At 36.4% G+C, this 18,712-nt stretch overlaps 1 protein-coding gene across 3 annotated transcripts in view; it reads right to left on the bottom strand.

Moving 5' to 3' along the window:
* UBE3D (ubiquitin protein ligase E3D) overlaps positions 1 to 18,712 on the bottom strand; it is a 78,930-nt gene that overhangs the window by 29,201 nt on the left and 31,017 nt on the right. The window contains exons 9-10 of one of the 3 annotated variants that reach the window (XM_033512911.1): positions 3,565 to 3,703; positions 2,824 to 3,060 (exon numbers count right to left, since the gene is read on the bottom strand). In XM_033512911.1, coding sequence (XP_033368802.1) covers positions 3,034 to 3,060; positions 3,565 to 3,703 — 166 coding nt within the window. In that variant the 3' untranslated portion in view covers positions 2,824 to 3,033. Of the gene's footprint in view, positions 1 to 2,823; positions 3,061 to 3,564; positions 3,704 to 18,712 lie in introns of those variants that run through there. The other 2 variants (XM_033512912.1, XM_015621346.3) reach the window with 2 other exon arrangements.

The raw sequence follows: 18,712 nt of genomic DNA, 5'->3' as shown, positions 1-18,712 counted from the left end.
AGCAAAAGCAAACTAAAAAAATTCATCTTTTCTAGTAGCAGACTCCTCTGTCCCTTCTTACTGCTTTTCTCATTGCTCCAGGGTAAGTATCAAGTGCCTCAGTCAATCCTATTACCTTGATCTGAGACATCCTTAGTATGGGTGAGGGATTACAAGCCTGGGAAAGTACAAGTCAGGGCTGAAAAACCGTGTTCTCTTGTAAACCCGGGAGCTGCCATCAACCAGCAAGAAATGGTCTATCCACTTTGCTTTTTCAGAGTTTACAGGCTCAAGCTTCCTAAGATTTAACTCTCTATAGTCCACCAAAAAAAATATATCACTGCAATTGTTCAGGTGAAATGAGAGATGAGCAAAAGACAACCTAGTATCTAGGCTCAACAGCCTGGGAAACTTTTAAGCTGGCTGTAGTGAGCACCTTAAACTCAGCAGAGCTATGTAGCACAGTCTGCTGCTGCTCTTCTCTTCCAGGCTCCTCTAGCAACATAAATCACACTGAAAGATCTTTACGGGGTCAAAACAGAATGAAAAGTGATTTCAAATATTATGTTACTAAGCAGTAGCACACCAATGGAAAATAAACTGTAATTTATGTCTCAGCACTGATACAGAGTCTGCTAAGGTAGTCCCAGAGAGTACTTCTAGAGCACAAGGCAGAACAGAGTTTATTACAGATTATTAGCAACTAAGCAGATTTCTTTTGTGTGCTTTTTACAGCTTAAGCATCAGTTGGTATGCAGATGCATACCAACTAAAATTTTGGCTTGTCAACACTTCCAGTACTGTAATATAATTGTGAGAGAGGGTAAATACATTCTCAAAAAACATGGCTGTCAATGAGATCATTTTTGGTTACCTAATTTTAAAAAATTGGATTTTTGACGGCCATCCTGACAGGGTATCAGGAGTTAAACTGTAACTTTTAGATCTCTAGTTACAGCTGCCTGTTAGATACATTTCCAAATACTGTATGAAAATATAAAGGAAAGCACCAGTAGAAAGAAATGGTCTAGTTAACCACATGTCCAACAGTGGAAACACATATATATGAAGGGAGAAAACACTGGCACTTTCTGGAGTCATTTTTTCCTTCTAATTCTTCCAGCATTCATTTGCAAGAGCCTGGCCCCTATTAAACAAGACTGCCACTGTTCCACTGTGTAGATAACAGGGAACTCTGCAATTATTTCCAGTTCAAATACAAGTTTTATTGTAATATAGAATTAAAATGTTTTAAATTTTTCTAGACAACCGCCAGATTAAGGTCTACCACAAAATAAAGCATAACTAGTTTTGTCATTTTGCCATTACTCCATTAAGATATATGAAATATCAGTTTTCAATTAGTGCCTTTTTACTATTTCCTTTTTGGCTCACAATCTTCAGTATTTTGGATGCAGTGTAATCTTATGCCCAGGCAATAGCACAATTTAGTATCACTATTCAAGCTCTCTTCAGATCTTGCCAACTTTTTCCAAGAAAAACACAGAAAAACTAGGATCTGTAATTCTAGTATTTGCTAAACATGAAGAAGCAAAAAAAAAAAAACCACAAAAAAAAACAAACTATAAGACAGGCAGACCATTATAAAGCATCAGGGAAAAGCTTGGGCAAAGTTTGTTTCTGCTTCATGGATTCACTGAGAACCAAACAATGTTTATAAGGACAGAAATAAGTAAAACAATACTTCACTGGTCAATGTTTGTCCTCTAGGACAAGCACTTGGTGATATTGACTGTTTGCCAAGAAGAGTGACAGTTGGAGTCACATAGTTTTATCAAAAAAGCCATTTTTCTTTCCTCCCACTTGGCAAAATAGAACATTATCTTAGCAGAGCAGGTTTCTGAAACTGGGCTTTTCAAAAACTGCAAAGTGTGTTGCTGTGAAAGACAGGACATTGTCACATCGCCAAATTTGGCACACAGGCAGGAAAACCACGATCTGCGCAGGCAGTGCTCAGTAAATGAGCTTAGCAAAGTACTGTTTGCTTTCATCTTTTCCACAGAAATCTGGGGTTGAAGTGCCATGGTCAGAGGGTCTCCAGGGGATGCATGGGGATGTCCCATCCCATGGCTGACATAACCCCATGCTTCCAGGACCTGCACCATGTGCCTCTAGGGCAATGATTTCTTTACAGAGGCAGCCTCACAAAGCTAAAATTACCCAGGAGCAATTGAGCACAATCGTGCAGAGTCAGCCAAGGAAAAAAAGGAAAATCTGATGCTTTGTGTACTCCGAGGTAAAACACCAATTGACAGACATCTATCACTTCCTACCTCTACCCCATACACAAATCAAAGGGAATGCTGAATACACAGTGTGGGACTGAGTATGCCCAGAAGAGACTCCTGTTTAACCTGTCATGGGTAAAGCAGGGAGGACTTTACCACAGATTATTGGTAATGTAAGAGACAAGGAATACATCCTCTTCTATTAGACAAACAAAATTTTTGCTTCTTAATAGGAATCATGGACTACTCAACTGCATGGATTACTACTGCTGGCCAATCCTTGAAATTTATAATTATTGCAATCTATTGGCATCCAGGAGATTCTTCAATTTTATGGCCTCTGAATGTATAATCCAGTAATAATTCTGACCTTGGGTATTAAAATAACATTGAAGTGATCAGTGGCGGCTGCTGTATCCTAATGATCACCATATACAGATTCCCTGTTCCCAAGCACACAAGATGCAAAGCGAGAAACAATGCAGGTACCCACTTCCTAAAACAGGAACTTTCAGCAGCTGTACATCAGTGCAACTCTATTAAATTTAATTACTTGATTTTTTTTTTTTACAACCATTTTATTTCTCTTTAAAATCTACAGAAAGACTATTTTTCAGTAAGCATAACTCAGGAACACTAATTAGATGTGCCGTAAGTACAAACAGGAAATATGGACAAATAGAAGCTACCTGATTTCACGTTAGAAACTGTCAAGGACACTCAGTCCCACTAAGATGATGATTCTTTTATAGCTGCCAGAACAAAAACAGACTCCTGTTCAACAGCTGGTTTCTTTAGATTTGCCTCAATAGTCAACCAACAGAGTGTGTAACTACAGGGGAAGACAGAAGCATCATAAAAAGGCTGACTTGCTATGTCATATCATCATCAATTCAGTTGTCTCTATTGCATTTGTAAAAATCATACTCTCCAATCACATTACAAAAGAAATAAAAATCACAATTAAACATGCCTGCAACAATGTTTCCTTTGGAAAATTTCTGTGATTGCTGAGAACTTCAAAGGTAACACACAGAAGAATGTTTTCACCACTGAAAACTTTTAATTTTTTGCTAAAATTTTTTTTTTAAGCTCACAAGATTTTTTATAATGATTCTAGCAACTGCAGCCTAAGTTTGATAAATTTTCTTTAAATTTCATCACTTTAAACTGTAATGAACTGTTTAAAAATCCAGTGGCATTTTCCACCTTGGTCTACATTTTAATATAATGGAAAGTCATGCAACTACAGATGAAAAATCCTCTGCAAGGCCTCCAGGGATCTCTCTTTTTCAAAAAGTAACACCTTTATACTGAAACAGAAGTTGTTCCTTACCTGAAAAGAGTTCATGTATCGAAGTGAAGGTGGCAGAGATGCAGTACTCAAACCCAGTACCAACAGTAATTCCAAACATGTTTCTGATGGAAACTTTAAAGGATGAACTCCCGTATCATTTTCCCATGCATCAGCAAGCCTATAGAGTTAAAAAAAAAAGCTTCTTAATTTTCTTAAAATATATCTGAACCATAAGTTTCAATCAAGTATTAAAATGTGTCATATTACTGTGATAAAAAATTCCATTCATGTTTTCCATGTAAAAGTCATAGATTAGTGTGTTTTACCAGAAAAACACAGTGTATTTAGATAAAGTGCCTTGCCATACCACCAATATGTTTCAAAAAGATACATAATGTGAATGGAAAACTTAGCATATTTTAGAAAAATTCACTCATGTTTATAATTTAAAGTATCATTACTTCTGAACAAAATTTCATCTGTCACTGGTAATTTCCCATTATATAACGATTTTACACAGAGAGTATTCTTTGCGGTACATAATTCCCCCACTTTTTATTTTGTTTCTAGAAAGACAGATTCCATTCAATTCAGGAAAGACAGGAGGTCAGGCATGATTTTCAAAACTGATGCTCGTGATGCTCACTGGGAACTTACTAACAGTCTATAGCAAGCAAAACTCAATCCCAGTTTACTTTCTACAGGTTTTTTCTCTTTGGATGTATTAAAAGAGTTTTGATTTTTAGAGTTACTCAAAAAAACAACATTCCAGAAGCATATTCCTATAAACTGTTCCCACTATCATATGCTAAAGAAGAAGATTAGTTCAACAAGATTTACTCAAAACACAAGATCATTCTGCTTCCTATAGTTCAGGCTTATTTCTTCCATAATACACAAACTGACAGACTGATCAGTGATCCAGTTACTTTAATAACTTTGTCTGGGTAGGTAATACCAGATACTCCTGGGTAAGATGAATGTCGTTTATTCTCAGTAGACCCGAGTACATCACTTTGGAAGACAATGCTTGCTATCTTTCCCTGTCCAAGACTTCAAAATTTCAATAATCAACCTTAGTATCAGCTTTCATTTTTAAATTCCTGCAGCTCCTCTGAGTGAACCACTGCCTGTGAACATATCAGCTTATTTTAATGTACTTTCTAGAAAAAGCTGCATTTTTTTAGACACTTGGGACCCCAGCATTCAGCACAGTGAAAACTGAGCAAATGCTCTCTTCATAATATCTGCAACATCCTGAATGGATCTCATTCTCTCAGGTCACCCAAAACCAATGATTCTCTGTAAAGTCTTGCTTCTTACATATAGGCTTCCAGATACAGTTTTTGTACACGGCATCTTCTTAGTTCTTCTAGATGTCCTACTTAGCATAATTTACACATCTTTCTTCAAAGAGTGGGTGTACTTTCAGTTTCTTATCTCCATTTGTCTGAAATTGGCCACTTGAATTTCAACTCTTTGCTTTTGTCTTTTCTACTATTTACATTTTTTTCTCCTTCCTAATTTATCTATGCATATATAAGAATCCAACTCTGCTTTGATACATAGAAGCAATACCATAATGCACAGAATGTCAGAGGAGCTTTCATCTCCCTAAAAAAAAGAAGTGTTTTTCTCTCTTTTTCTTTTTTGTCCCTACAATAAAAGACAAAGAGAATCATATCACATCTAGATTCCCAAATACATCATTCGTTTTCTCAACCCTCACCAGAATGAGTCATCTTAACAAAAGAAGGTCTAAACTTTACATGGTAGGGAGAAGGAGGAAGACACCCCCTGGCTTTTCTAATGGCAGTGCATCACTTAAGATTTTCAATATGTCTGATACCATACCAAAGGGCAGAGGCCAAAACCTCCCACATATTAACCTTTATAATATGTATTATCTCAATGGACACTTAAACTGTGCCACATGGATCTGGAAAAGCTGTTAAAGCTACTACAAAAAATCCCAACTGATCACTGGAACAGGAAGGTGAGATGTTTAGAAAAGACTCTGGAATATTTTCTTAACTGGAGCTTTGCACCTTCCAATAAAGTCAGAAATTCTATGTCTATGTTGAATGGAAAAAAGATTCTTTTATAAGACTACAGACTACACAAGTAGCCAAGCCCAGAAAAGGCAGCCCTGACTGGTTCAGAGCTCCAGGTTGGATAGGGCTCTGAGCAACCTGCTCTAATGGAAGGTGTCCCTCCCCACAGCAGGGGGATTGGAAATAGATGATTCTTAAGGATCCCTCCAAACGAAACCATTCTATGGTTCTATAAATGTTCCAGGAGGAGCACTTAAAGCTAGATGATCAGCACTAAGTAATCAGTAACCAGTCTTGTTAACTGTAATCCAGAATGGAGTTTGACATTTCCTTATCACTTGGTAACTTCATTTCCCCACATAATAAGAAACTTACCTTTATATGCTCCTTACTCATTCTTTTCTCTACATTTTCTACAATATGGTGATGCAGGAAAATTTAGGTGAAGCTAGCAAAATAGGGGCTCTTTTTTTAAGAAATCAGCAAGTCTAAACAAAGCACTGTGCAGGCACCTTCAAACACAGCTAGAGTTTGTAGACTGGAGGTGGTATGCTAAGGTTCTGGATCTTGGGAAGGTGTTTCCACAGATCAACACCCTTTCTTCAAAGAAACTTTCCAGAACTCCAAGCAATACTCAAAACATCACAACTTACATCAGTACCCTGATTCTATTCTTGTGTTTTGATATAAGGATTTTTTGGAGATGCCTCCTCATTTTAAAGTCCAAGTACTAACTACAGCCCTGACCCTGAACTGGGGATTTTCCTTTTGTGGCTGTTGGTTTATCTGAGGGAAAGAAGGTTTGCATAAACACATTTAGCCTAATTATACTGTAATTCTTGTTTATTAATTGCTCAGTTATTAGTATTTCCTGAAACTATTCCAGTGTATTCCATTATTACAAACAAAACACATATATCCCAGAACTGACTGCTCTAGGAACATATGTTGGGATTTAGTCCTTGTGACTTGCCCTTTCACAGTATTTAACACAAATGGCTGTGGGAAGTCACTGCTTTATTAGACCATTTCTCTCTGTTCTTCTTTATCCCTCTTGCTTTTAGAAGAATTTTTCCATAATCTTTATTGGAGAGGAAAGAGAAAAGCATCTATGTCTAAAAAAAAAAGGAAAACAAACCACAAAGAATGCAGTTTTTCACCTTAGTTTCATGGTCTTTTTATATAAGGGGAGTTCTCTCACTTCCAGTACAGGAGAGGAGACTGCTTTCTGTTTACTGGAAGAGGTAGATTGGCTGATAAAGCTCCTCAGGAGAGTGAGCATCCACAGAGGACAACTCAGCTGACCAGCTCCTAGCACAATTCCCAGACGTCACAGCACAGCTTGCTATGCTGGCTGAAAGGAATAAGGGGGAGATAAGACATAAGCTTGAGGAAAATGAGTTGACAACAGAAATAATGCTGTTCTTCCTTCAGCAAATATTCAACTTTTCTACACCACAAAGAAGCCTTGAGATTCTGGACTTCACAGTCTGACACAAAAAAATATGATCCTCGGTATCAAACAAAATTCATAAATTCTAAACAAATTCCCTAAGTCATTGTGGAGTGCAACACTGCATCTACTTTGGACGAATTTTGTGACAAGTAAAATTGTACCACTACCTATTGGCCTTGCCCGTATTTGGGGGAAACATGAGTCAGCTTTAGAAACCAGGTATTAAAAGAGCAAGATGTAGTATAACATACTCAGGAAAATGGTTCAAACTCAGACCATGCTCTGAGTCAAGAAAAGGACATGCCAGAGTGATTTTTTCACAGAATGTTAAATCCACCTCTGGTAGATGACCATCACCATCCAGTTTTGTCTGTCAGTGATCTAACCAACAGGAAAACACAAATAATTCTAAGCATTCTGTCTGTCACTCCATTCTTTGCATTTTCTCTCTTTTCTTTATCCCACTCTTCTCCAGAACTTGTATTAATCCTTTTAGCTTATTTCAACCAAATTTTCTTAAGAAAGATCTCAAATAAATTAGGTTTGGGGAAGTTTCATGTTTTCCTGATTTTCAGGAGAGTACTGAGAAAAAATACACATTAGTTACTCCACAGAGAAAAGCTGCTAATGGAACACAGTAACATATATACCAGCTAATCAAATTTAGGTGTTTACCTGGGAGAATATGAGCATGAATTTAATAATATGGAGTTCTTATCTAGCAAAATCAACTACTATAAGCAAAGCAAACATGTTCCTCAGAGCCTGTCATACTCCCTAATGAGTGAAACAAACTGAGAGTTTTGGTACTTTTACTTAAGTGCACTCTGTGTTGTGGGTTCAGGACAACTGGGAAAAAAAAAACTTAAATTTTGAGGCAGGAAGAAGGATTGGTGATAATGGAATTGATCCCCAGTAACAACAACAGTCAGAGCTGTTTCCCCAAAGTCAATCAAACTTGAGATGCAGCCTCTGCAGATCAGAGTGAAACCTCAAACTCAGAACTCCTTCTGTTCAATCTAAGAGATACCTCTTAGTCTCACCCATGAAAACACAATGCACAGACATAAGATTGAAAGATATAATTAGACCCTAAACATAACTTTCATTCTGAGAAGGACAGAACCACATATGATGAATGCTAATAAAACTTCAATATATTTCTGGCATATTATTCAGAACTGAACTGAAGTAGTACAGAAAGTGAAGAAGTAAAACTACTCAAGGGGGGTGATACTTGGCTAGATGCTGGCGTGAAACAACTATGTGCTATGTGCTAAACTGTCAGAACAGAGCATTCCAAACAAGTAAGAAATAAAGATGCCAAGCTGAGACTGTCTTCTCCCTTGTCCTTTTCAACGCTTTCTCTAAGGAACTGGTCATTTGAAGGAGAAATTGAGAACATGATATGAGTGTTGCATTCCCATAATCAGTCAAAGAAATACAGCTGGGAAAATAAAGTTTCTATAGCCATATGTATAAAATGTTTTAAAAAATGAAGTGGTATTTTCAAAGTGTTTTAGTTGATAATAATGTGAAATCCTAGAAAATTTTGATTTCTTTAAAAAATAAAAATAAATCAGTGAATGCTCTCTGAAATTCAAAGCAGAGAAGAGCAGAACTTGAAAACCACTCAGATAAGATTAAATTTGAGGCAGTAACTTCTCTAGCAGAAATAACTGATCACAATGTTTTAGATAATGTTTTACATTTGAATCACCATGCGTCAGGGATTTGTCCACTGTTCACTATGGAATTGATTCCAATGAACTGTCCATATAAGTTTGAATAATATTTCAAATCTGTGTTCTTAAAAGCAAGTTTTAAGACACCAAAATAATGAGATACATTAATTTCATAATTGGTTGATATAAAAACTAGAAAACTAACAGTCATCCATCAGGTCATGGAACCCACCCACAACATCATAAGCCTTCATGGAAAATGCAATATACATAGCACATCAGTGAAGCAAAAGAAAACTTTGTATTTCAAACCCAAGAAAAACTTATGAAGATTCTCACAAGATTTTGAAAAATTGGACCAGACTTCTGACTAGATTGCATTTATTTCAAAAGAAGCCGCTTCCATCAGTGCTAAAGACATTTATCAGTAATCACACTTCATCGTGCATGAGATTCACTTTTAAATGCAACCGAGCTGTCTCAGCAACAGATAAAGTAAGTCTGCTTTTGAAGAGGAACAGATACGCCTTTTTTTCCTTTCCAGCACATCCCCATCATCACCTCTGATTTAGCAGGCTACTTCTATAAATACACTAACCGAGGGTAGTCTACACAGGTCAAAACTGGAAAATGAAAAAGCTCTTACTCAGTGTTCTGCTCAGTGCTACTGAGGCAATGTACTAACCAGATTTTATTAGTTATGATCTAGGTAAATGTGCTCTGCATTTAGGGCTCCAAATGCTGTGAAACTCTTGAAGGAGATGCTAACTGTAGCTTCACTGCTTTGATGAATCAAGCCTGTGCTGAAGAATCCAATATAAAAGCTGACAGAAGCTCAGCCCTGAATCTCTGGGTTCACTGAATGTTGTTAAAGCTGCCCTTTCCACAAGCTACAGCTCTGAGAGAAATGACAGATGACTTTACTGAACCAAATGACAAACCTGCTAAATTAAATAACTATTTGTAAAAATGATTTAATCTAAAAACAATTCTTAATTATGGTTGATGATGTGTCTATATACTTAATGTACCAGAAGCCTAAGTTATTTATATTTTTAATTATCCTTTCAGTGATCTAAAAACTACATTAAAATGAATGCCTGCTCATTAGCTACTGAACCCTTACCAAAATTTAAATAACATGGACAACCAGAAGTGCAGTACTTTCACAGTCTAAGTATATTCCTTTGGGAAAATACTTGCTTTGTAGAACCACAGCTTCTGTCCTGAAACAAACATCTGTGGTCATGTTCTACCATTCATTATTCATCCTGAGCAGCTGGGAGTGTCAAATGTGGGTGTTGAGCAAATTTTCCCTGGGATCTTTACTAGCTGCATGGTACCCCAAACCAATAGGTATTAAATCTCTCGTAAGAAACAAAAAAACATAAGAACAGAAATTTAATCCACTGGTGTCTCTGCAAGGAAATGAGCGAGTAAAATACTTAGGGAAGTAAGAAAGTACAGAGCATGCCTCTGTATTCTTTGCAATGGACTACAGCAGTCAATACAGAAGCTCCATCTTGAAGTTTTAAATATTTTCTTTTTCAGTGTATCACTACAGAGACAAGATTTTCTTTAACAGAATTTCTGTATTTTCACATGGTCTCAAATACTATTGTTTGCAAAGCATTCTCATTATAAAATAACTCATAGAATCCTTACACTAAAATGCATCATATATATAGCATATAGTACATGTACTTTAATGTAGTATATATAATTATACTAGTTATATATACAACAATCATATTAACATACAATGATACATATTTCTATAAATTGCTATAATAGTTGCATATAGAAGGACATGCTCATTATTAATAGTCTCCCGGCTTTTTTTCTGAGTAATGAGTACTTTGATTGGAAAAAATATGCAATTCTGGAGTCCAGTCAAAAAGAAGTTAGCTAGAAGTCACTGTAAAAACAATATACCGGGTTTTAAATACCCTACCCTGCAAAATGTAAGTAAGTCCTTCTTGAACTTTCAATGTGTCACCATTTGAAAAGGGCAAGTTATTTAATACTAATAAGAAAGCCTTATAATGAAAATTCAGATTTAACCTCACCAGAGTACCAGTGCCATAATATTTTTCAGATGGGCTGACATAGGAGGTATCAACTGGTCTTGTAAAATTTCAAAGCGCCTTTTAATTAAAATTATGCTATTTGCTCTGATGAATGCTTTCATGATTTAAAATCCATACTCCACATGCAGTTTTTTCATTTATAACTTCAATACATAGCATAGATTAAATAACTCATGCTAAAAGGTATATTAAAAGCCAGTGGATTAAATAATTTTGTTTGCATTAAACAACTACACATGAATATCAATGACATAAATTTTATCAATGCATTTGAAATTATTTTATAACTTCTTGACATGTTTTGATCACTGTAAGCTATTTAATGGAAGTCAGAAGAAGTAAAGATGCCTATTTCTGTAAAGCAAAGTCCAAATTATTTTTCTTTTGCTTCACACCAACCAACATTTTTAGAAGACTCAACTGCCCTATATTAACTTAAATGTAACTACATTGGTTTTAGGATATTTATTAAGAAATGCTATTTGCAGAACAAAGCCTCTGAATAGTCCACAGAATTCATTTTTTTTCTCTGAGGGTAAAAGACAAAAGCAGAAAACCAAACAACTGTGCTAGTATACTGTTCCAAGACAGACAAGGTTGTCTACAAGTAGATTATTCCACTGAAGCACAAAAAGCTAACTCAACATACTGAAACTTTTTGCATGGCAATAAATCTTGACATTTTAATCCTGGGCAGGAGTAACTTTGCCTTGGAGTATGTAATTTCAAAGTAATGCTCAACATACTTCTGCAGACTAAAGATTTTTGGGTGTTCACCAACTGCTTTTCTGTATTGCCTTCCCTCCTCCATCTGGCTGCTATGCAATTTCAAAAGCATTAATTTTAAGCTGCAAACTCTTATCACCCATAAAATATTTTCATTCCATTGCAAAACAGCACCAACTGTACCGTCTCTGTTGAAGACAAAACAGAATTTCAGTTGCAAGAATCACTGAAATAGAGCTTAAACATCACAGAAGGATTAGCAGGTGTTCATCTATTCTGAAACCTGTAATTTAAAGATTCATAGGATCTAAAATGAATGTATGAAAACCTAAATCAAGCGAAAATGTCTCAAGCAGACATGTTCAATGGGACACCTAGATACGTGGGACCACAAACACTTGCAAATGTACTAAATTTAAAATTCTCAACAGTACTCAAACTATGCACAGATGGTCTGTGAGTACAAATAAGACATTATCATCTTTATTTAGTTTCAGCACCAGGTAAGCAGAAATAGACTCACCAAAGAATGAAAACATGATTTTCGTGGGAACCGGCCTTGGATATAAAATCCCAGACCTGACAGGTATGTCCCAGAATATGCTCTACCAGCAAAATCATAGTCCATTAAAGTATAGCAGCAGCAGATCTATCCACAGAGCCAACCCAGAGCAACAACTGTCTATGGATAGAGGCATTCCTTCTTCATTCATCTACAAGATCAACAGCTTTCTGCAAAAACAAAACCTGTAAAAGCAGAAAACTGCTGCAAATGTTACAGTCAAGTTCTTTTTAGAGCATCTGACTGAGGGATACAAGCTCATGGAGAAAAGGCTCCTGCTGGGCTTTTGATACCAAACATATCTAGACGTATTAGGAAGAAAACATGGCAGACAATGAATTCTATCACAATATATATATTTTTAAACTACTTTTTAAAAATTCCAACATAATTTTTGCCTACCTGGGTGCAAGAGTAGAATCCAGGTTAATTTAGTTTTCTACAAAATCAAGAAAAGCACAGGAGTTTAGCTCTTGCTGAGCATTGCCTAAAGTCTGCTGTGACTGCTCTTCAACATCCACACTATGCAGAATTGCTGGTGCAGCTCCAAAGTACAATGCAATTGCTAACTTCTCAGCAGCAAAGCAATGTGGTCTCACTAAAAGAAGAAGCAAACTACTCATAAAAACTGACGGCCAATGCTTTACAATAGGATTCTTAACCCTCATGGTCATGTTAAGTTTTTAAGCTGCATATTTTTTTTTCATGTCTTACTGCATCTCAGGTGGAAACAATTAAAGTAATCTTTCTGAAAACAATAAAGAACAGATTCCTGCAGCCAGATCACTGCTGATAATTCACCACAGTGGAGGATGTCAGTAGCAACAGTAGTACTATGACTCTACAATGCAGTTTTTCTGAATATGCCTATACAACTCAGAATGAACAGATAGCTTTGAATGCTTCTTTAAATACTTTTCTTCACCTTCTGATTCCTTCCTGGATACATCTTGCTCTAAATTAGAACAGATGGGTCATAACTTCCCTAAAGTATGACAATAACAATGGAGAGGACACAGCAGTGTGCTACTGACCTAAGCTAACAGCCCAACTGGTGCCATCTTACTTGTAGGGAAGTACTTGAATTCTCAAGTTACATCTCTTTTTTTCTTCTTTTTTAACCTTTCAACAATCTAGATATGTATATAAGGGTATAAAAAGGCCAATTGCCTTCTAATACTTTTCATTTCCCAAAGGGTACAAGTGCATAGTAGAGCTGTAGAAAAACAAAGTACTGTGTAAAAGCTCCTTCAGGGCACCTGCTGACACCAATATAGTTATTCTAGTAAATGCAAATTAATTTCAGACAGCTCACCCTTAAAAGATTCATTGAATTTTAGGGAAGCCTGCTCATGGGACTAGTGAAGAGTCTCCTAGACCGGCTGTCTTCCTCAACAGACTCTTCTTGCAACTGTCGTTGTAAACCAATAGTTTTTCTCATCATTGGCATTAACAATGTATTCCCCTAGAGGAACACTTACTTCACAGATATTGTGGAAGTGGTATAATCCAGAAGGTTTATCTCCAAAATTGTCCAAATAAAGCAGATGTGCTTAAAAGTCAGGGCAGGAGAAGGAGGGTGGAGGTAATTTGCAAGACAGACAGAAAATACAAAATCACAGAATCATTTAGATTGGGAAAGACCTCTAATATCATACAGTACAGCTATTAACATAATACTACCAAGTCCAAGTACTATCACTTGTACTGTACTTCATTTTCCCAGAGGAAAAAAAAAACATATTTGCTTTGGTGTATTTTTTCTATAAACCAACCTCAAGAACTTACAGAATCTTATCAAGGGACTCTAGTGATGGGTCATAAATGTAGAGCACCTTCTCACTGTTTGCACATTAGCCAGCATCTCCTGCATGCAGCTGAGCTTCCTACCTGAAGGCTGAGACAACAGGCTGTCTCTCAGCCCCTCCAGGCATCATGACACTAGGTAGAAGGACCAGAGAGAACTCAAAATATCTCTGCTGTTTCCTGGGCTACACTTCCACCAAACTCTCACATAGGAAAGATTTTACACACTGTTTCCTCCCTCTTTCCCCTCTCAAGATTGGAAACTCCAATCATAAAATAGGAGACTCAGGAGGAAGATATAAATTGTCTTTTCCAAAAATATTGGCATGTCTAAACTTTTGAACACCCAGATATCAATAATGGAACTATAATCTTTATTTAAAAATCATCAAAATGAGGTGGTATATTATTGAACATAAAAAACACATGGTGTCAGGTATCCTATCACAAATAGAAGAGCCCTTCACAGGAAGTTTCCCTGTGTACAAATGCTATGTCCAGTATCTGAGAATTATTTTGCACCATGTAAAATGTGAAAGGTTGATAAAGAGGCAATTAAAAAATCCAAAACCATCATTCTAAACAGTGGCAAGGCAGATCAAATACAATAATTAAATTTTTGAACTAGTTCAGTACAAAAGGTTCCAAAAACCTCATGAGCAGTATGCCCAGACCTACTGAGGGTCAGATGCTTAAGAAAGAGAAGACCCATCTAATTTCAAATGACATTTAATTCACTTCAGTTCACCCATTCACTACTCAGGTGAGCAAATTATCCTAAGAGCAAGGGGATAAAATAAAGTTGCAGACTGTAAAGATAATTTAGCTTTCAAAAAAGAAGTTCTCATAATGAAAACAGTGAACCAAGCTGCAGTACCTTAGGGAGAAATTTGCTTAGTACACCTACTCAAAATAAATCAGTATACAATGTCCAAGACTTAAAATAATAATAATAATAATAAAAAAAAAGTATTACTATTCTTGATCTCTTATAATAAATCTAAGCATCACAAATGCAATGTTAAGAATTATTTTGAGTTATTTAAGCTCCTAGTTTCATCTGTGATTGACTTGTTTTCCAGTTTCATTTGTTTGAAGTCCTCCTTCATTCACTGAGCTATTACTGAAGTGGCAATGGTTTGGTTTGCTTGCCCAAAACTGCTACCAGATGATTTCCCAATTGGTAACGCCGAGTGAAGTATCTACAGAGCAGCAGCAACTATGCCGTGTGTGCAAATTGCGATACTAATTATTAGTATTAGATTAAAATCTCAAATCTCACATATGCTGCAGAGAAAGCAAAAGAAGAACTCTACAACAGCAAAACAATTCAAGAGATGGAAAATAATGGTCTGGTGTTTCGTCAGATTTAAAGATTTACAAACTCTGCATCCTTAAAAGCAATACTTTGTATCCAGACTAAATCATTCTACATTAAGCAAGGTGAATAAAAGTACTTTCCAAGACAATATTCCCATCACTTATTGAAACAAAACATCATTATCTGGAGCATAGGAGAGATTACATATTCCTGTTGGATCTACACAGTGTAAAAATACATGCAGATGCTGCTTAAAGACCAGCACCTGTAGCTTAATCATTAATCTAGAACACCTTTGTGCCTTCATTCTGTCATGCAATACTCAGTGTCACTGCTTGTAAAAACAACAGCATCATCCCCAGCCATATTCAGGCTTTCATTTTTTTCTTCAAGGTTTTCTGAGACTGTGCAGCTCAGTTACCTCTACGCTGTCCTGTACAGACTGTCAGTAAATCTAAATACTCTCACAGCAAACACTGAAAATTAAAATCACAGAAATTTACCCAAAGGAAGGCTGAATGGAATAGTATACATATTTATCAATCTACAAAAGGAGAATCTTAAAAATCTTACAAAAGGAGAACACCTAGTTTCTTGAGAGACACAAAGAGTTCACTCAAGTTTCTGGATAGACAGATTGCTCAGGTTTACAAAAGGAGTGAAAATGTCCAAAGCTATTCTGGTACTTTGAAACTGTAGAACTTAAAACTTTCTGCCAACTGCACTCATGCCTCCTGTAAAATATCCTTCCTAAAAATATTAGGTTCAATTTTTATAATTTGATTAAATGGCCTAATATTACGTCAGATTTTTCACTTCCAAGCCTGTGGAAACAGTTTAATTTCCTAATTACTCAATGAAAACAAGAGGGAATTGAACAAAAAATATCTCATGAAATACATTCCACTTAATTTTCCTTCTAGAGTTTCCCAGGAGAAGGAAGTAGAGGGATACTAAAATGAGGCCCCAACAGCAGCACACCTGAGTAAAAATTACGTTTTAGAGAAAGAACAGAGATTTGGGTGCTGAAGAGTGAGACGAAGAAATCAGATTAATTTTACAGGAGAATTAATCCTCCTGCTGGTGAGTGAGTTCTATCTTCCCTCTTCTGTTTTTTCTTCAGCATTGCCAGTAGTTTTCTTCTAACAGTGCTAAAAATTTCCACTGCTGACTCCTAGTATAGTGAAGTGACCTTAAAATTCAAGAGCTGCTGCTACTCTAATTTATATTTTATATCTGTTAATAGTAACTGTGCCTTTGCAGTAAAGGAATTCAGAGGGAAATTCCTTCATACCTTTCTCTATGATTTCACTTCTATGTTTATCAAATTATCTTCACTTTTAAAATGCTGTCTGAAGAGCAGCTTTGCTCTGCATGGCTAAACATAGGAAAGTTTTTTTGTCTTCAATAAGGGTTTTGATATATAATCCCAAATCTCAGTGGGCCTTGTTAAAGCAACATCATACATTTTTTACACTTCCTTATGAGTTTGGAAAAAAAAATTGTTCTACATATCAGTCTGAGCTTATACTGATTAATGTGGCCTTAGGGATGGGACTGTTGAAATTCATTCATCTAGTCATTAGAAATGGATTGATAGATGCAATTATGATAAATCAGCATAAGTTATTAAGTAAGATTTTTTTTTTTAATTAGTAGCTACAGGTGAAAAAAGAAAGACATTCAGAGCCAATGCTTAAATGCTGTAAAACTGGTATAACCTGCTATTTCTGTGCACTGTGAGCACACTAGGAGGTATTTATATCACTCAGTTTTGGTACTCAGTGACCTGATGGATGAGCAGGGGTGAGATAGCTGATGAAGCTACTGGCCTCAGCAGTTGACCCTGCCTGGACACCTGAACTACTCATCACTCATTTCCTAAACTTCCATGGTTCAAAGTGTAGTGTCTTTAAGCAATCCAAAACTGGCAACAATTTACTTTCAGCCATATGCTCTAAACTGCAGCAGCTGAGGACTTGACTGTCAAGTGGCTCAGCTGTCTGTGCTGCAAAAGCAAGGCAAACAGTTGGTGCAGTAACCTCACCTAAGACATGACTGAAAAGCAGGGTTGGCTTCTGCACGACAATCTGAGTTCCCCATCTAGGCCATGCAGGGAGAGTGGCAGAGAGGCAGCAGCAAACCCAGTTAGCAATGTGCTATCCTCGTTACTCATGGTCACACCACAATCCCTAGGAAAGGCTCTAACTACAAACCATGGGAATTAAACACTATGTAGAAAATATAGACCTAATATGACCTCCCTGTCACACCAGCAGTCTCAATACCAGAGGGTACCAGAGGGATGGTGTCTTTGATACTCTTTCCTGACAGTTTTGAAATAGGTGTGTATTCAGGACTGTAGAATAGCCACAAATAGTAACACTGGTTTTGTCAGCATAACAAACCAGCCAAGCAGCAGAGAAAAATTATTTAAGAAAAAAAACATCAAATTATATCAATGTTGAATGAACCAATGGTCTGTATGATGAGATAGCACTGCTCTTACCTGTACATAAAACTCTAAGTTCCCTAGCCACGGTGTAAAGCATTTGCCTGGGTGTTCTCATGGAGGTTATTCCTACCAGCTGTGCCACATGAAGATTTATACATGGTCCATAAACTTTAATTCCCTTTTTAAGTCCTGTTATACCAAGCAGGGGGCCATTTCTGAACTTGAAATGGATTTTCAGAACAATATAAAGATGAAAATGTTTTCTGGCCTCTGATACTTAAACCTTTGGGTAAAATTAAATCTCTTCAACAGCACTGTTGATATTCCATATAGAAATATTCACAAATACCAAGCACTCCAGAACATTATGTCTGAATCCAAAGGGAGAAGTTATCCTGCTGTACAAAAAAATGCTGTAATCACTGTTCACAAAAATCTCTCAGCTTGATGCTTTGAAGTTGTTTTTTTCCTGATGTACTGACTTCAGAAGAGAATGAAATTCAGTATTTCAAGATGCAATTATCCACAGCAAAGCAAGGAACATCACGAATAATAGAAGTGGTTAATCCTGAATTTGCTGACAGCAAAATTTATTTTCTATTCATTCAATCTAAACCATTGCCAAACAAAAGCCTAATGACTAAAGTTAGAATTTCATATATGTCATATTTTCCCTTTCACATTGAAACTACAATTTTCATAGAAGAGTTTATATTTATCATCATCTTCCCTCTCCACAAAAAATTACACCTCTTGCAAAAATTATACAGAAGCTCCTCTATGCAGGTAGCACAAAATTGAAGTATCAGATGTGGCTAGAAGTCAAATTTAACAAGCAATTAAATCCTAAATAAATAAAACCAGCAGTCAAGAACACAGCTTCCTCTCCTAAAAATAAACTTCAAGTCGAAATCTTAAACCAGTATAGATTTTTTTACATATTTTACTACATCCCACAGCTCACTTTGGAAACTCACAGCAGACTGACTGCATATCAAGAAAGACTCAATTTTCCACTAGCCCCTTCTCCAT

Source organism: Parus major, chromosome 3 (genome assembly GCF_001522545.3).
Source record: "Parus major isolate Abel chromosome 3, Parus_major1.1, whole genome shotgun sequence".
NCBI classification, from domain to species: Eukaryota; Metazoa; Chordata; class Aves; order Passeriformes; family Paridae; genus Parus; species Parus major.
This window is presented reverse-complemented; position numbering and strand designations above follow the sequence as displayed.